Raw genomic sequence first — 13,629 nt, forward strand, 5'->3', positions numbered from 1 at the left:
ACACCCCACTGTCCCCTGGTTCTCCCACCACCATGGTGCTCACATGGCTGCAGTTCATAAACAAAGTGGTGCTTTGGCCAAGTGGGTGCTGACGTCAGCCTCTGCACCAGTTCCCTTCCCCTCCTCACACTGTGTTCCCAGATGGAGCCTGTCCACATGTGCTGTGCCCGGACAGTTGCTTCCAACCTCTCTGCAACCATCCCTCACTTCCACCAGCCCCAGCCTTACATGCTTGTGCCAGCACAGACAGCTCTGTGGACGGGGCAATGAGAGGGAGCAGACAAGGTGACAAAAGCCCCAAGGAACACTCCTGCCATAGGAAGAAGAGAGCTGAGCAGTGCTTTACTTCTGCTCCCCAGCATGTCTGCTCTTGGCAAACAGGAACAGAGTAGGGCATGACTTCCCATGGGACCTGCTCTCCTCTCCTGCTGATCCACACACCTGGTTAGGGGCAGGGGGAAAACAGCAGAGGGAAGGTGAGACTTCAGCTGAGGGAGCAGGGGAAAGCAAGACTGGGGCTCAGAGGCAGCTGTTCCAAGCTCTCCAGCCTAAAATGATCCTTGCGTGGTGCCTCTGCGATATGCCAGTGGTTCCCAGAGAGATTAAGACATTCCTCAAAGGTCACTCCAAGGGCACAGCGCGAACCCTCCCCATAAAAAATTCCCTTTTATCTTCCAGCGCCTGGGCTGGCTATAAATTGGCGCAGCTCATCTGAATGGAAGTGTTAACCACCCACAGCCAACAGCTTCGGTCCGGAAACAGCAGCAAGAGGATATGGTGGGAGGCCTATAAACAGCAAGCGATGCCGAGGCAGCCAACCAGGCCGCTGTTTACTGTGTCTGATAATAAAGAGAAGCCAGGGGGCAAAAAAAGGCAACAACATATCTAAACACATTAGAGATGCTTTTTGGCAACCTAATTAGGACATGGAACTCGCAAACCTGCTAGCATTTAAAATAAGCTCCGTGAAGGCAGGACTTACTTGCACCCAAGTACAACGATCTCAGATGTCACGCGCAGAGGTAAGCGAGGGTGTGCAGCAGTTAGGTCCTGTGTCTTGTGGCTCTCACACCTCTTTGCAGGGTAGATTTTGTATTTGGGTTTTTGGGTTTGTTTCATGGAGTGAGACACTCCAAGACACAGGGTCAAGCAGCCAGCCACTGCTCCACACCAAGCCCTGCAGCCTGGCTGCAGCACTTCACCCTGAACAGTTCACCGCGGAGGCAGGTCGCGCTTCCTTGCCAAATCCACGGCACTCTGCCCCGCTACACTTCCTACAGCCTGCCCGCTCGCCTGCAGCTTGGGGTGCGGGATGAGAGGAGGCTGTCAAAGCCCCAGCTCGAAGTAAGCCCTGACAAGCCCCACACAAGCACAAGAAGTAGGCTGTGAAAAGCATACCTTCATCGAGCTGCTGCCAGTGAAGATGCAAAGTGGGAACTTAAATGGAATTAAAAGAAAAAAAATCTCACTGTGTCGGGCTGCGAAAAACTGGGATAAAACCACAATGGAGTCCTGAGCAAACAGGGCTGATACAGAGCAGAGAGAGGGTGGAGGCTCTGGATTAAGCTCAACACAACACCCCTGGGAACTCTTCATCTTTTCAACACAGTGCCTGGTCCCAGCACCTTCAGTTGAGCAGTCCCCAGCCCCCAAGTAACCCAAAGCTTTAGTGAATAGCTAAACAGGACAGAGCACCCACAGGAGAAAGCAACACCACTGTTCTCCTCCTTTTAAATCCACTGCCCCAAGCAGTCACTCTCCAAACCTCATAAGCCTAAGGCCTATCAACTTTGATTCATGTTCCTCTACTGAATTCCCTATTCTGACGTTGGATCCAACTCCAAGGACAGCTACAACTCACTGGTGATCAGCAGTGACCAAGCACAGCCACGCTCAGGACACAGTAAAGCAGTCACTATTCAGATGCCCATCCTTTAGTCCCTTCTCCCTCACCCATCGCCAAACTGCTGCAGGAGCAGCTCAGTGTGTCCTCAGGAAAGGAGAGCAAATGCCAGCCAAGCCATGTCCGACATCTCTTGCAATTTTTTGTTCTGTCAATTCAGGGATCTTGTAGCTTCACTGTAACTTGAGGGCAGCTGCTCTGCTCTGTTCAGCAGCACAGCATGCAGCCACACGAGACAGAGAGCCAGGGCAGGCAGCCTGTCTCACAGGAGACATGGGTTTTCATGTTGCTTGCCCTCTGCCTCCAAAGCACGTACTCAGATCTCAGTAAGGGACCGAGCATCTGGCAGCACAGCTCTTGCACTGCTTGCTAGCAGCAGCCCCTGATCTGCCATTTCAGTTTCTTGATGGAGAGTTTGCAGCCTGAAGGCACAAGCCAAGGTTCTCCTCTAACAGCAATTAAAGTGCATCTCCAGTCTTTCATGCTTCCAGAGGTGGATTTCTATTTGGGGAGAAACATTTGCCTCCCAGCCATTTCACATGGCAGGACGTGGCACGACGCAGAGTCTCTGCGGCTCTACACTGGCCAGCCACAGCACCTGCAAATGATGCTACACAAGGCCAGACAAAATTTGGGTTACAGAAGGAAAGTCCTTCTCTTACTCCAGCAAGGAGCTGACCCCAGTGGGGAGATGTAGGTGAGCAAAATCCAAAAGCAAGAAAATCTGGGTTACCAGTCCTGTCCTGACAAGCACAAATCCTGAACTGAACTCAATTATACCCAAATTCGGCATCTTCGGGGAAGAGAAAAAAACCTCTTCTTCCTACAGAAAGCTCCCCCATCATTAGGCAGAGAAAGTGCCGTTTTCTTTCCGTGTTCAGCATAAGCAAAGAGTGCTCAGAGACTGAGTTTGTGGATAGAAAACATCAAGGAAGAGAAGATGGAACAGTTTGTTATGGGCTCCCAGGCTTCTCTGAAAGTGCCAGAGTGATAAAGTTGCAGTGCTTGCAGCCAGCCAAGAGACCCAAGGAGAGATCCTGCATTTGAGACACTTACAGGCAAGTGCTAGAGAACTCATCCGGGAAGCTGCAAGAGGGAGAGGCGTCTGCGTTCAGGATTGCCTGCTCCCGAATACTGCCACACCCTGTCACCATCTGCCAGCTGCCAAAGTCTGTGGAAACGGAAGATCCGGGCAGAGAATGGTCCGCCGATCTGGGGCAGAGAGAGAGGGAGACGGCGCGATCAGTCAGATCATTCAGCCACATGCCTTTCGCTGGCGCTGGTGCCAGAGACCTGCCGGGCGGACAGCCAGCAGCGCCTGTGCCAGCACTGTTGACACTCAGGGACCAGGGTGCAACATGCAGCTCTGGCTGGGCCCCAGACCAAGCCTTTCCTTTGAAAGCGAAGGGAGAGCCAAGCTGGCTGAGGCCAACAAAGCAGCAGGAGCACACCAGGAGCTGAACAGGAGAGAGCCAGCATGAAGCAGATGGCCATGCAGAACTGAGAAACCCATTAGTGACATGAAACAGCAGATCCTGCCCTGAATCCTTCACAGATGTGGAAGTTGTGCTGTACAAGGGACACCACACCCTGTTGCTTGTTGTAGCTGTTAGCACATCCCAGGGCAGCAGGGCAAATCAAGGCTATGACTTGGTTAGTGCTGGGAAAGACTTGGAGATCATTTTCCTGGCAGCAGTTAGAAAGCAGATCACTCCTGAGCTATTACCACCAGACCTGAACAGAGCCAATGCCTGATGTGTACCCAAGACACCTACTCTCAGCACCTGAATATCTTTTCATTTCTGTGTTACAGAAAAAGGCTGTGCCACAAATCAGGTGACAAAACATCTTCAGGACAGGCTAAATAGCCAAGGAAGGATAATTGTTTGATGTATGCAACCTCCCACCAGGAAAGAAAGAAGCATGAAACATGGTAAGTGAATCTGAGGAGTCCCTCCAAAATCTCAGAGAAGAGGGCGCAATCACTTGAGACAAACCCAGAGCTCTTGGCTTCCAAGGGAGCAAGCAATTACTGTGCCTTGCTGCACAGCAGAGCGTACATAGCTGGAAGCACAGCCTGTGGCAGAGCTGCTCAATTACACACTACCAAGATCTTCTGGATAATTTATCTGAGCTCTGCTGGGCAGAGAGCAGTGCTCCAGCTCCAGCTCTGCTGGGCCAGGTACTTGCACGCTGTCTTCACAGCTAATAATAGCAGTGGCGCACTGCAGCTGCTCCCCAAGGGACCAGGAGAACAGCCAGAAAGACAGGATCTCCCACAGCAAGAAGGACCTGAGCAAGACTGGAAGGCAAGGGTGGGAAGAGATGCACAGCAGGAAACCTATTTGCAATTTCGATCTAATTCGAGGCCTGCCATTTAATTAGCCTGATCAATACAGCCGAGTTTGAGGAGTGTGAAACACGGTCCTGAACTGGCTGTGCAAGCACAGAAGGGGAGTCACACAGCTCCCTGTATATCAGCTTCCCATCTCAGCTGCAGTTTGGGGGTAATACCCCTGTCTGGCAGCTCAGGTGCTGAAAGGGCATCACAGCAGGAATTACAAAGAGCAGGACTTCAGCTGTCTCACACAGATCTTGTTCTTTGGCTGCTCAGTGAACTGGGGAGTGAGGGTCTGAGTATTGGGAGAACCCTGTCTTGCAAAATGGTGCTTTTCCTGGGGCATGTAATGCCAAACTAAGAGTGAGGACACTTCACTGAAAGCAGAAGTGCAGCATATACTGTTAGAAAGACCTTCAGCAGATCAGATAGGGATAACCTTCCCTAGAAAGCAAGGAATTTGTAAGAGAAGCAGAGCAGCTGTTCTGTGACGTCTACTTCTCTCCATGCTTTCGGAAGACGAAGTGGAGGAAGTCAGTATGAAGGAGAGCAGGCAGAGTGTTTGGGCCCAGAGCACAGTGCCACGCTGGAAGCACAGTGGGAACACTGCAGGATGCCAGGGAGAAGCATGGAGGAATACTGCTTCAGTATATAGTGAAGAGGAAGATGTCACCTCCCTGGGAACACAGCACAGCCAGGCAGGAAAAACAGCAGCATCACACACGGTGACAAGCAATTGAGATAAAGGAGTAAAGAGATCTATAGGCAATGGACTTGGGCTGAAAGTAAGCAGAGACAGGATTCTGCTACAAAAAGTAGTGAGTTACTGAACAGAGCACAAGTTTGTGGCCAGACAGAAACAAAGGTTTTGGAGAGGCAGGTCTGAATGGCAGGGGAGGGCCTGGGGTACAGTAGGATCTGCAGGTGAAGGTGAAAAGAACTGAGCAGAGTTCTGCACCTCTTGCAAAGGCAGAGTAGTATCTAGTCTCCTGCCCAGGAGACTCTGCCCACATGGCAAGCCATGATGCAAGGCACAAGAGACAGAAAAAATGTCCCTCTGCCCAACATCATCAACTACACCAGTCAGATAAGTCTGTGCTAAAGAAGGTGAACAGGAAATTGTTTTCTGCTTTGGGAATGTGGCCTCAGCTTCCAGCTGCTGGTCACCTTCCATGGTTGTCAGGTAAGACCAGACTGATCTTACACCACCTCTTGGAGGTGGATCAAACACTCCCTTGAATCCTGCCATGGACAGGCTGATGAAACACTGTATCTCCCACAAGACTGATTCATTGACTCTCTAGTCCTCCAGCCCTTCCTGGGGTCCTCAATCCTATAAAGTAGCTGTGTGAGCTTACTAAAGCTTTATATAATCCAACAACACTGGGGTCTAGGAGTTCAAGGCAGTCAATTCTGTGTCTTGCCTCCAGACAGCAGAACAAACACTTGTCGATTAATTGAATAAACTGATTGACTCTGAAATGAGTCTAGGTAATTTCTTTCCTGGCCCAGAGGTCTGAGCCTGGCCAGCAGAGCTAAGATATCATGGCAGACCTTTCCCTCTATCCCCAAAGTCTTCTTAAGGGAGGTCCTGAGGAAGTGTCACAATCAACATGCACCTTGAATAGCCTCAAGAGACAGCAGGGGCCAAGCCTGGGAAGACACAGCATAGGAAATTTTGTGTTTGCACTGCAGCGGCAGTAGAGCTTCTTAAAAGTACAGCTTGGCCTGAGAGCAAGACCAGATGTCTGGGACAACTGCACCCCAATGCAATCCAGTCAATGCTAGCAGTGAAAGTCTTCCTGTAATTTCTACCCTGAATGCTCCTTTGTAAAGTCTTGCTGCAGAGGCTCCAGAAGAGCTTCAGTAAGGCCCTTGGAGCAAGCTGGAGCTGCTGGGACACCAGAACCAGTTCCCAAGTCTTCAAGAACAGCATGCCTGCAATACATGACAGCCATGGCAGAGGCTGGCTAGCAGTAAGGACAGCATGGAGCCTTGGGAAGCAGCTGGACAATGATAGGAAAGCTGACATGGTTAGAGGAGATGAGATACAGCCAGTCTGCAAGTCGCTCTCTCTGCCACAGACATCTAATGGCAGACAGAAAAAGAATCAAAGTGAGCTTCACACACCCACCTCTTCAGGTCCACGAGTGGGAAGAAACTCCCTCAAAAGTGCAAGATTAACTAAATTAGATTAGCAAAACAGAGATGAGCTGCAAGCTGTTCCTTCACACAAGAAGGGACCTCTCGCAGGCCATAAACTGGCAGCTCCTAGCCTGGAATGGTTCCTTTTAATTAGGTCAGTGCTTCCCATGCAACATGCTGCACAAGACAGAGTATTTCAGAGCACATGGACACTCACTTGCCTGCCAGCGAAGAGCCAATACCGGAGGGAGAGCAACAGTCAGGGATCATTCCTTTTCTTAATATGTAACTGAGATGAGCGTCAAGTGCCAACAGCTAGGCTCCCATCCTGCCCTGTGCTGTCCCCACTCACCTGACGTATTTCCACACACCTAGGACTATTTGGGAAGCAGCTCATTTGCCAGCATATGCTCTGTGCTTCAAACCGAAGCATTAAGTAGGTTCTGGTATGTACAGGCAGATTGTGGCAACCTGGAATAAAGGGCAGCCCTTCCCACCTTTGCGTGGGAAATGTTGGCAAGGAGTATGGCACTCTGCCAAGAACTGGGAGCCCTGGCTGAATCCCAGGCAGTTATCTACAGCCTGGGACAGTGCCCGAGCAGTCCGTTCTCTGTGAGCACCATTTCAGATTACAGCACAGTCATGTGCCAGCCAGCAAGCCCATTTCGTGGCATGGTCGTGCAATAATTCCAGAAAACATTCCTGTAAACAATTCCTCTCCTGTTGTGGTCACTACCCCAAGTTGTCACATCACAGATAAACCTCCTAAGCGAGGTGGCTGTAAATGAACAAGACACACAGCACACACAGTCTTCTCACTACCCACAAAACACCCAAAACCAAGGGGCAGCACCTTCTCTGTCCCGCTCTGCTCTCACTGAACTCTCTCCAGACCCACAGATGAGCCATCTGCAGCTCTTAAGTAAAGGAGTTCTCTGCAACTGCTGGTCAAAGCACATCCTCTGCTATTTAACTCCTCCAGACCTCAACTCTCTAGATCACAGTACTTTGGGTTTTGTTTAATTGACTTAGCAAAAGCACATTCATCCAAAGATTATCCAGATGCTAATCCACATTAGTGCTATGGACACACATGCTAAATCCCTGACACAGATACAGAATTTTTCTGCAGTGTCATGGGACGCTTAGACTGCTAGTGTCAAATGCAAACACAGGAAAAGGTTTGCAAACTGCAACCCCCTCACATGCAGGGGGTTCAATTTGAGGCACATTGACTGACATACTCAGAGCTCTCTGTAGAACAAGCAGTACCTTTGTCCTGCTCTGGAAATAGTCTATGTGGTATTTTCCTGTGTGTTTGTCCTCCACAGATGTGATCTTATCACCACATTGGAATAAGCTAGAAAGACTGATAGGAATTGCCTTTGTACTGTTTTGCCTAACAAGAACCATCCTGGGATTTACAGGTAGCCAGGACCTCTAGATCACAAGATGGGCTGGTAATGTGACAGCAGCAGCCTGTTGATATTGCCTGGCCAGGAAAGGGACTTGGCTCCCAATGTCTGACTGGGCATTTGCATCCCTTTCTCTTAGGACAGCCCAGTTTCCCTCCCAGGCTCTGCCTGTGTCTTCTGCTGACTTGCCCTCCTGTTCCCTCCAGAGCTCCCCTGCCTGCCAGCACCTGCACTGGGCTGTTGACCTGAACTACCTGAAGGATACCTGCTGGCATTTTACAAGCAACCATTATGACCACTGCAGCAGCAGTTGAGGAAAGTGTTTTGTTGCTATGGCCACACAAACAGAGGATTAGGAAGTCAAGTACAGTGGTTTCTTCATCTCAAGAGCCTTGGGTGTTGACCCGCCAGCAGCACTGCAGGGATAAAGGTATTTTTGGCATCCTGATCAGTCTCTGTGCTCCTGTTTTTCCATCTTAGTAGCACAATTTTTCAGGCCGTGAAGAGACAGAATTTATCTCTTCCTTCCCTCACAGATATAGTCCTCCACTCAAAATGGGACTCACTGTTTCCTTTGGGGTAGAAAACGGTAGCTGAAGGTACTGTGATATCCACCAGACAAATTCATACAGTCGAAGCAGGGAGACCAAAGCCAAGTGGAAAGACAAAACCTCTTTCTGGAGAAAACATACCATGCTCAGAACCCAGAAACTGCAACACGTCAGCGTCTGATAAGGCAACCCTAACCCTTGCTATGGTGCTCTTCTGCCTACTTTTATTTCTCCTCTTTGCTCTTGCAGAGCAGTCTAGCTGAAGCATTACAAACTGCTTCTTCCTGAGCACTGCTGCAAGCTTGCTACCAGCAAGCACTGAACAGCCTGTCAGGCCTTGGGAATGGCATGGGACCACACACAGGAATTGTGGCACCACTGTTGTGAACAAAGCAGCTCCCAAGACAAGTTGTTTTCCTTCCAGTGTGTTCTTCTCTTCTTGGGAGATTCTTTTCATCTTACAGAGAATGCAGAGGTGGGCCTCAGCAACAACTCAAAGCCCTGCTATTGATGTCTTTCCCTGGGGAGAACAGTTAGCATCATTTACGAAAACTGTCAAGACACTGGGGTTTTTCTCTGGAATTGAGAGAAACTTGTTAAGAAAGTCTTATAAATTTTCAATGCTTTACTTGTTTATCATTTTATTTTCCATATGATGAGAGAGTACTCAGATTTGGCTGGTGGCTGTTTCAGAAACACTAGAAAAAGACTCATCGGAAAACCTGCAGAGACTACACAACCATTTGATGCTGTTAACAGCAACCTCTTATCTCACAGCCTCTTTATTCCATGTTGCCCTAAACACATGGTGTTTGCTCTCCACAGGATCTGCTCTTTCTTCCCTAGCCCAGCTCACTGCTCAACTCTGTCCTATTGCAGTGTCAGACTCCAGAAGGGTGCCTTTGTTATGGTGTGAGCTTAGGCTCAGGTCCAGGGTCCCCATTCCCCAGCAGGAACACACAGCCTTCCAGGCAGAATCCTTCACGCCAGCACAGCACTCGCAGCTTGCTCCCAGCAGATTCCTACCTCTGCTTGCCACCAGCACCCAGCTTTTTCCAACCTGCGTCATCAGGAGGGTCAGCAGGTGAAAAGGGAGACAGGATAGATGCAGAGTAAAGTCTGCTTAGTTTGAAAAGCTTCCTTCCCCAAACACCACAGCCATATCAAACCCCGGTGGATGCGTTAGACAGAGAAAGTGCTGTGAGCTGCAAACATGCAGGATGCAGAGATGCCAGAGCTCAGAGTTGAGGCATGCGCTGAGGACAGGCAGAACAGACTGTGTTATCAGCACAGTTCCTCGCTCCTCTAGGGGCTGAGGCAGGAGTGTCTGTGTTTAATGGCCAGCACTTCAGACAAGGTCAGACTAAAGAGGAACAGGCCTCCAGAGGTTCTTCTGCAGATACAAACACAGGTGCTCCAGTGTTCCCAGAGCTACACAAATGCAGCCCTGCACTGCCTTTACCAGACACTCATTTTGCTGAGAAATGCTCTGCTCTGTCCCATCTCACCTGGATCTGGGCACTTCTAGTGGGCTGCTTCCAATCCTCAGGAAGTTATCAGAATGGGTTGATGAAGAGGAGCTGGAGGACTTGACTTCAACCATCCCTGTAGAAGGCAGCCTGTCTTCAGACTGCTGTGCCCTACTCCAGAGCACAGCTTGTGGCGACGATGCACAGCTCTTTCTCCTGTGGGATGGAGGACATAAGTGAAAAAGCTGACTTTTCTGTGCACTCAAGCTCAGAAGCCTTTCCACCACAGGATGGATTTTACCCCAGCAGCTACAAGCTCTTGTTCCCATTGAACCCGCCTTCCTCCCTCCCAAGGAACCATGAGTCACGGGTAACTGCTCAGCAAGGGGGGTACACTGAGCTCAGCCCATCTTAGCCCATTCTTTTATAGATCACCATCCACGTGACCTGGAAATCAGAGACGGGAGAATGCATCAGCCCACACACACAGAGTGATTGCTTTGTTTAGTCTAGCAGCAAAAATGCCTCGAGCAAGGGGCCTCCCAGCGGGGAAAGACCATTTCAATCTGCTCCAACTCCACCACTTGTATCAGCCCAGGTGGGCGTTCATGCGCACCGGGGGCAACAGGGACACACCACCAGTGTTATTTTCCCTTTCAGCAATTCCCTTTGGGCACCACTGACCACACTTCTGACCACGTGCTTACAGTTCACAGTCACTCCAGATGCAGGTACGCTTCAGTTCTCTCTCTGTCTATACTGACAGCCCAAACTGCTCTGGCTTCTTTCCTAACCAGCACATTCAGACTCAGTCATGATTCACTGTCCATTGCTGCATCAGGCCTTAGCCCACAGTACCATCCAACTACATTCTAAACAAGCACAAATTTGGGACTTATTCACATCACTTCTGCTCCATGTTCAGAAGAATTTCTTATGTCAGTTATTTGGTTTTGTTTTTTCCCTGAAAGAGTATCAAGAGCCTCTTCCAAAGCCACAGTGAATTGGACAAAGGCCTCCTTATGTACAAAAGTAAAAAAGAAAAGTTCTGAAGCAAACAAACTCAACGAAAAAAGATGTTCTTCCTAAAATATGGAAGGGCATCTCAGCTTTAAGATCTCAAGCACTGTCAGCAAATGCAGCTAAAGACAGGCTCATTGTATAGTGGAAAGCGCGATATCCTCTCTTCATTTCTTGAAGGGTGTCCACCCTCAAACATCACACCACAGCCTCTCTTGAGCATTATTCATCTCATGTTATCATATCTGCCAACATCTCCAAGAACAGCCTGCAGAAAAAGGTTTGAATAGCTAAAAATCAAATGCCTCTCCCTCCACAAAGACCATGAGCCCACCTATTTTCAGGGCAACATAAAGTACATGCCCTCCTCTCCCTACTCATGCTATGCACAGACCAGTTCATCCAGCTTGTAGCAAGCCCTATGTATTCTCCAGACTACAGAACCACAACAGCCTGCAGAAAACACCCGTGACCAGTCCTCTCACTAAGCACTCAGGGCAAGGCCTGCAACCTTCCCCTTAATCAAGCTCATACCCTCCAGGCACGGCCCAAACCATCCCTGTGGAGTAGCTGCTAGACTCAACACAGCCTGATGTCTCCCACAGAAAAAAAGCAAACCAGTTAGAAAACACATCACAAAATCGAGCCCTCATCCACATGAATGCAGCTGATCTCTTCCAGCATGCTCTGGTCACTTCACATCTTGTGAAAATCACACACAGGTTCTGTGCAGCAGAATCAAGTCTGTATGTCCTGAGCACTCACAGCAACATAAATGCTTCCAGTTCGCTACCTTGCAGCCTTGCAAGTGGAAAAGTTGTTCTCTACTTGCTGTAGTCACTTTGATGTGGAGAGATAGCTTCTGTGTGTTAGAGGACTCTGTGTTCCTCACTTGGCAAATAGTTTGGGACTCTCCATCTCCATTTTGTGATTCTGCAGGAATATTCTCCTTCCCCTCCTCAGCACTTTAAACTGAATATACAATGTGCTTTAGAAAGGCTACTGCCACTAGCGTGGCTGCAAGCTCAGTCCCAGAGGACTTCCAATGCCTCCAGCACAACCCAGATTTAATTTAAAATAATTGCAATATAAAATAGCGTCTTCACATGTGCTGAGGGAGAGGAGAGAAAAATTAAACTGAGAGGGGCAACCCTACAGCAAGGCTCTGAAATCCCCAAACAGCACCAGAAACTCCACAAGCAAGTACAATACCTGTCCCAGAGCAGCAGCTGCCAGACACCTTCCCCACTTCCAGACAGCCACCTGCATCCCCAGGCAAGTCCTATGTAACCCTCTATCAAGAGGCAGTACTGAAAATTCTGTATTCTCCCCTCAAAGTGTCTCTAAGCAGTGTTGCAGGCAGGAACCTGCTTTCACCTCACACACCTCATACTGGTAGAGGGGCTAAAATTTAGAGGGGATTCTTGGCCACCCAGCTCACCTCCCACTTCCTGCAGACACTCCCCATGTATGTTGTCTTCCATAAACTCTGATTAAGCTTCATTTTAGGGCAGCTAAACCATCTCCACTTTTCCCTAGGGAGGCTGCTGTCAAATGTAATTTTTCTGGTAGTTTGGAACCGTCTTTTAAAAGTAATGAAATCCTTTGTGGATGAAACTTAACAGTGAAACTGGTTAAAATGAAACAAAACTGCTTTACTCTCATCTATGAACAAACTTAGGAGCACACCTACAGAAGCCTGACAGCCTTTTAACATTGGGTGGCCTCCAATTTTTGGTGCAGAAGCTCTGTAGTACAAGTTGCAGCAAAGCTTATGACAGCCAAATTCCTCCCCCCACTGTAAGGAATCCATGCTACAGAGAACAGACCTGGAGGGCAAGACACTTCAGAAATATTCTTTCTACCAGGCTCAGAGCCTGCCCCTTTTGTTCAGCCTGCCGAGTGGTTATCTCCTCACCATGCTGCTTGAGCCTGTGCTCCTGCTGGCATCAGCTCCACTGCTTCATAGGTAAAGCTCCCAGCTGCTCCAGGGGAACTTTCCATCCCCAGGGAGAAGTCACTGCTCAGGCTTGTGGTGCTGCCTCGGTCTTTCTGCTCTAGAGAAAAGAAAACAGAGCTACCCTGAAGACCAGCTTGGTCTCACTCATTTTCTCTCCCTTCAAGCAATACACTTCCCTGTGCCCCTGTGTTCTTGTGAGGCCCCAAAGGCAGCACACCCATTTGGGACCATCCTGAAGCTGGGAACCCAAGCCCACAAGCAATGAACCATTACCAGCACCCAGGGGCACTAATGCTTGGCAGCAGCACTCACTGAGCATGCAGATCTCTTCCAGGGTGAAGCCAGGTGGCAAACTCTTCCTTCTGGGGAAGGAAAGACAAAGTTACCTCAGGCACACTTCAGGGATGTGTGGCAGCTGGCCACAGCCAGGTCTCTGTTGCACACAGCAGATCAGAGCAGCAGGGAATTAGCTACACAGGGGCAGAGGGGAGGAGATAGGCCAGTGTGCACTGTGTGACTCCTAACAGTCCCAACCCAAACCCCCTGTGCTTTGAGAAGATGGCATCAAGCAACACTGCACATAATGTGCTTATACAGAGCATCCAGGATGGGCTTTGTTTCTTTCTGTCCCTCCTGAAATAAGAAAGGTATTATGCTGGGCAGTCTGTTAAAAAAGAGCCACCTTTCTGTCCCCACCAGTGCCTAATGGAGCTTGCTGTGCAGCCTGCTTGAGCCAGAGCACACATCTCTGGGTTCACCCGTGCTAAAGCAGCCACGGACAGTCATTAAGCACAGAGCACATTTCAGCATGGACAGTTTTTCAGAGCA

General features: G+C 49.4%; 1 protein-coding gene across 3 annotated transcripts in view; it reads right to left on the bottom strand.

Annotated features, from left to right (window-relative positions):
* Positions 1 to 13,629, bottom strand: part of MTMR14 (myotubularin related protein 14) — a 31,551-nt gene that overhangs the window by 640 nt on the left and 17,282 nt on the right. Inside the window, exons 15-19 of one of the 3 annotated variants that reach the window (XM_085072537.1) lie at positions 13,114 to 13,163; positions 12,760 to 12,898; positions 9,861 to 10,037; positions 2,960 to 3,115; positions 347 to 441 (exon numbers count right to left, since the gene is read on the bottom strand). In XM_085072537.1, coding sequence (XP_084928663.1) covers positions 347 to 441; positions 2,960 to 3,115; positions 9,861 to 10,037; positions 12,760 to 12,898; positions 13,114 to 13,163 — 617 coding nt within the window. The remainder of the gene's footprint in view (positions 1 to 346; positions 442 to 2,959; positions 3,116 to 9,860; positions 10,038 to 12,759; positions 12,899 to 13,113; positions 13,164 to 13,629) is intronic. The other 2 variants (XM_085072539.1, XM_085072540.1) reach the window with 2 other exon arrangements.

This window comes from Lichenostomus cassidix, chromosome 12 (genome assembly GCF_008360975.1).
Source record: "Lichenostomus cassidix isolate B80296 chromosome 12, HeHo_3.0, whole genome shotgun sequence".
NCBI lineage: Eukaryota > Metazoa > Chordata > Aves > Passeriformes > Meliphagidae > Lichenostomus > Lichenostomus cassidix.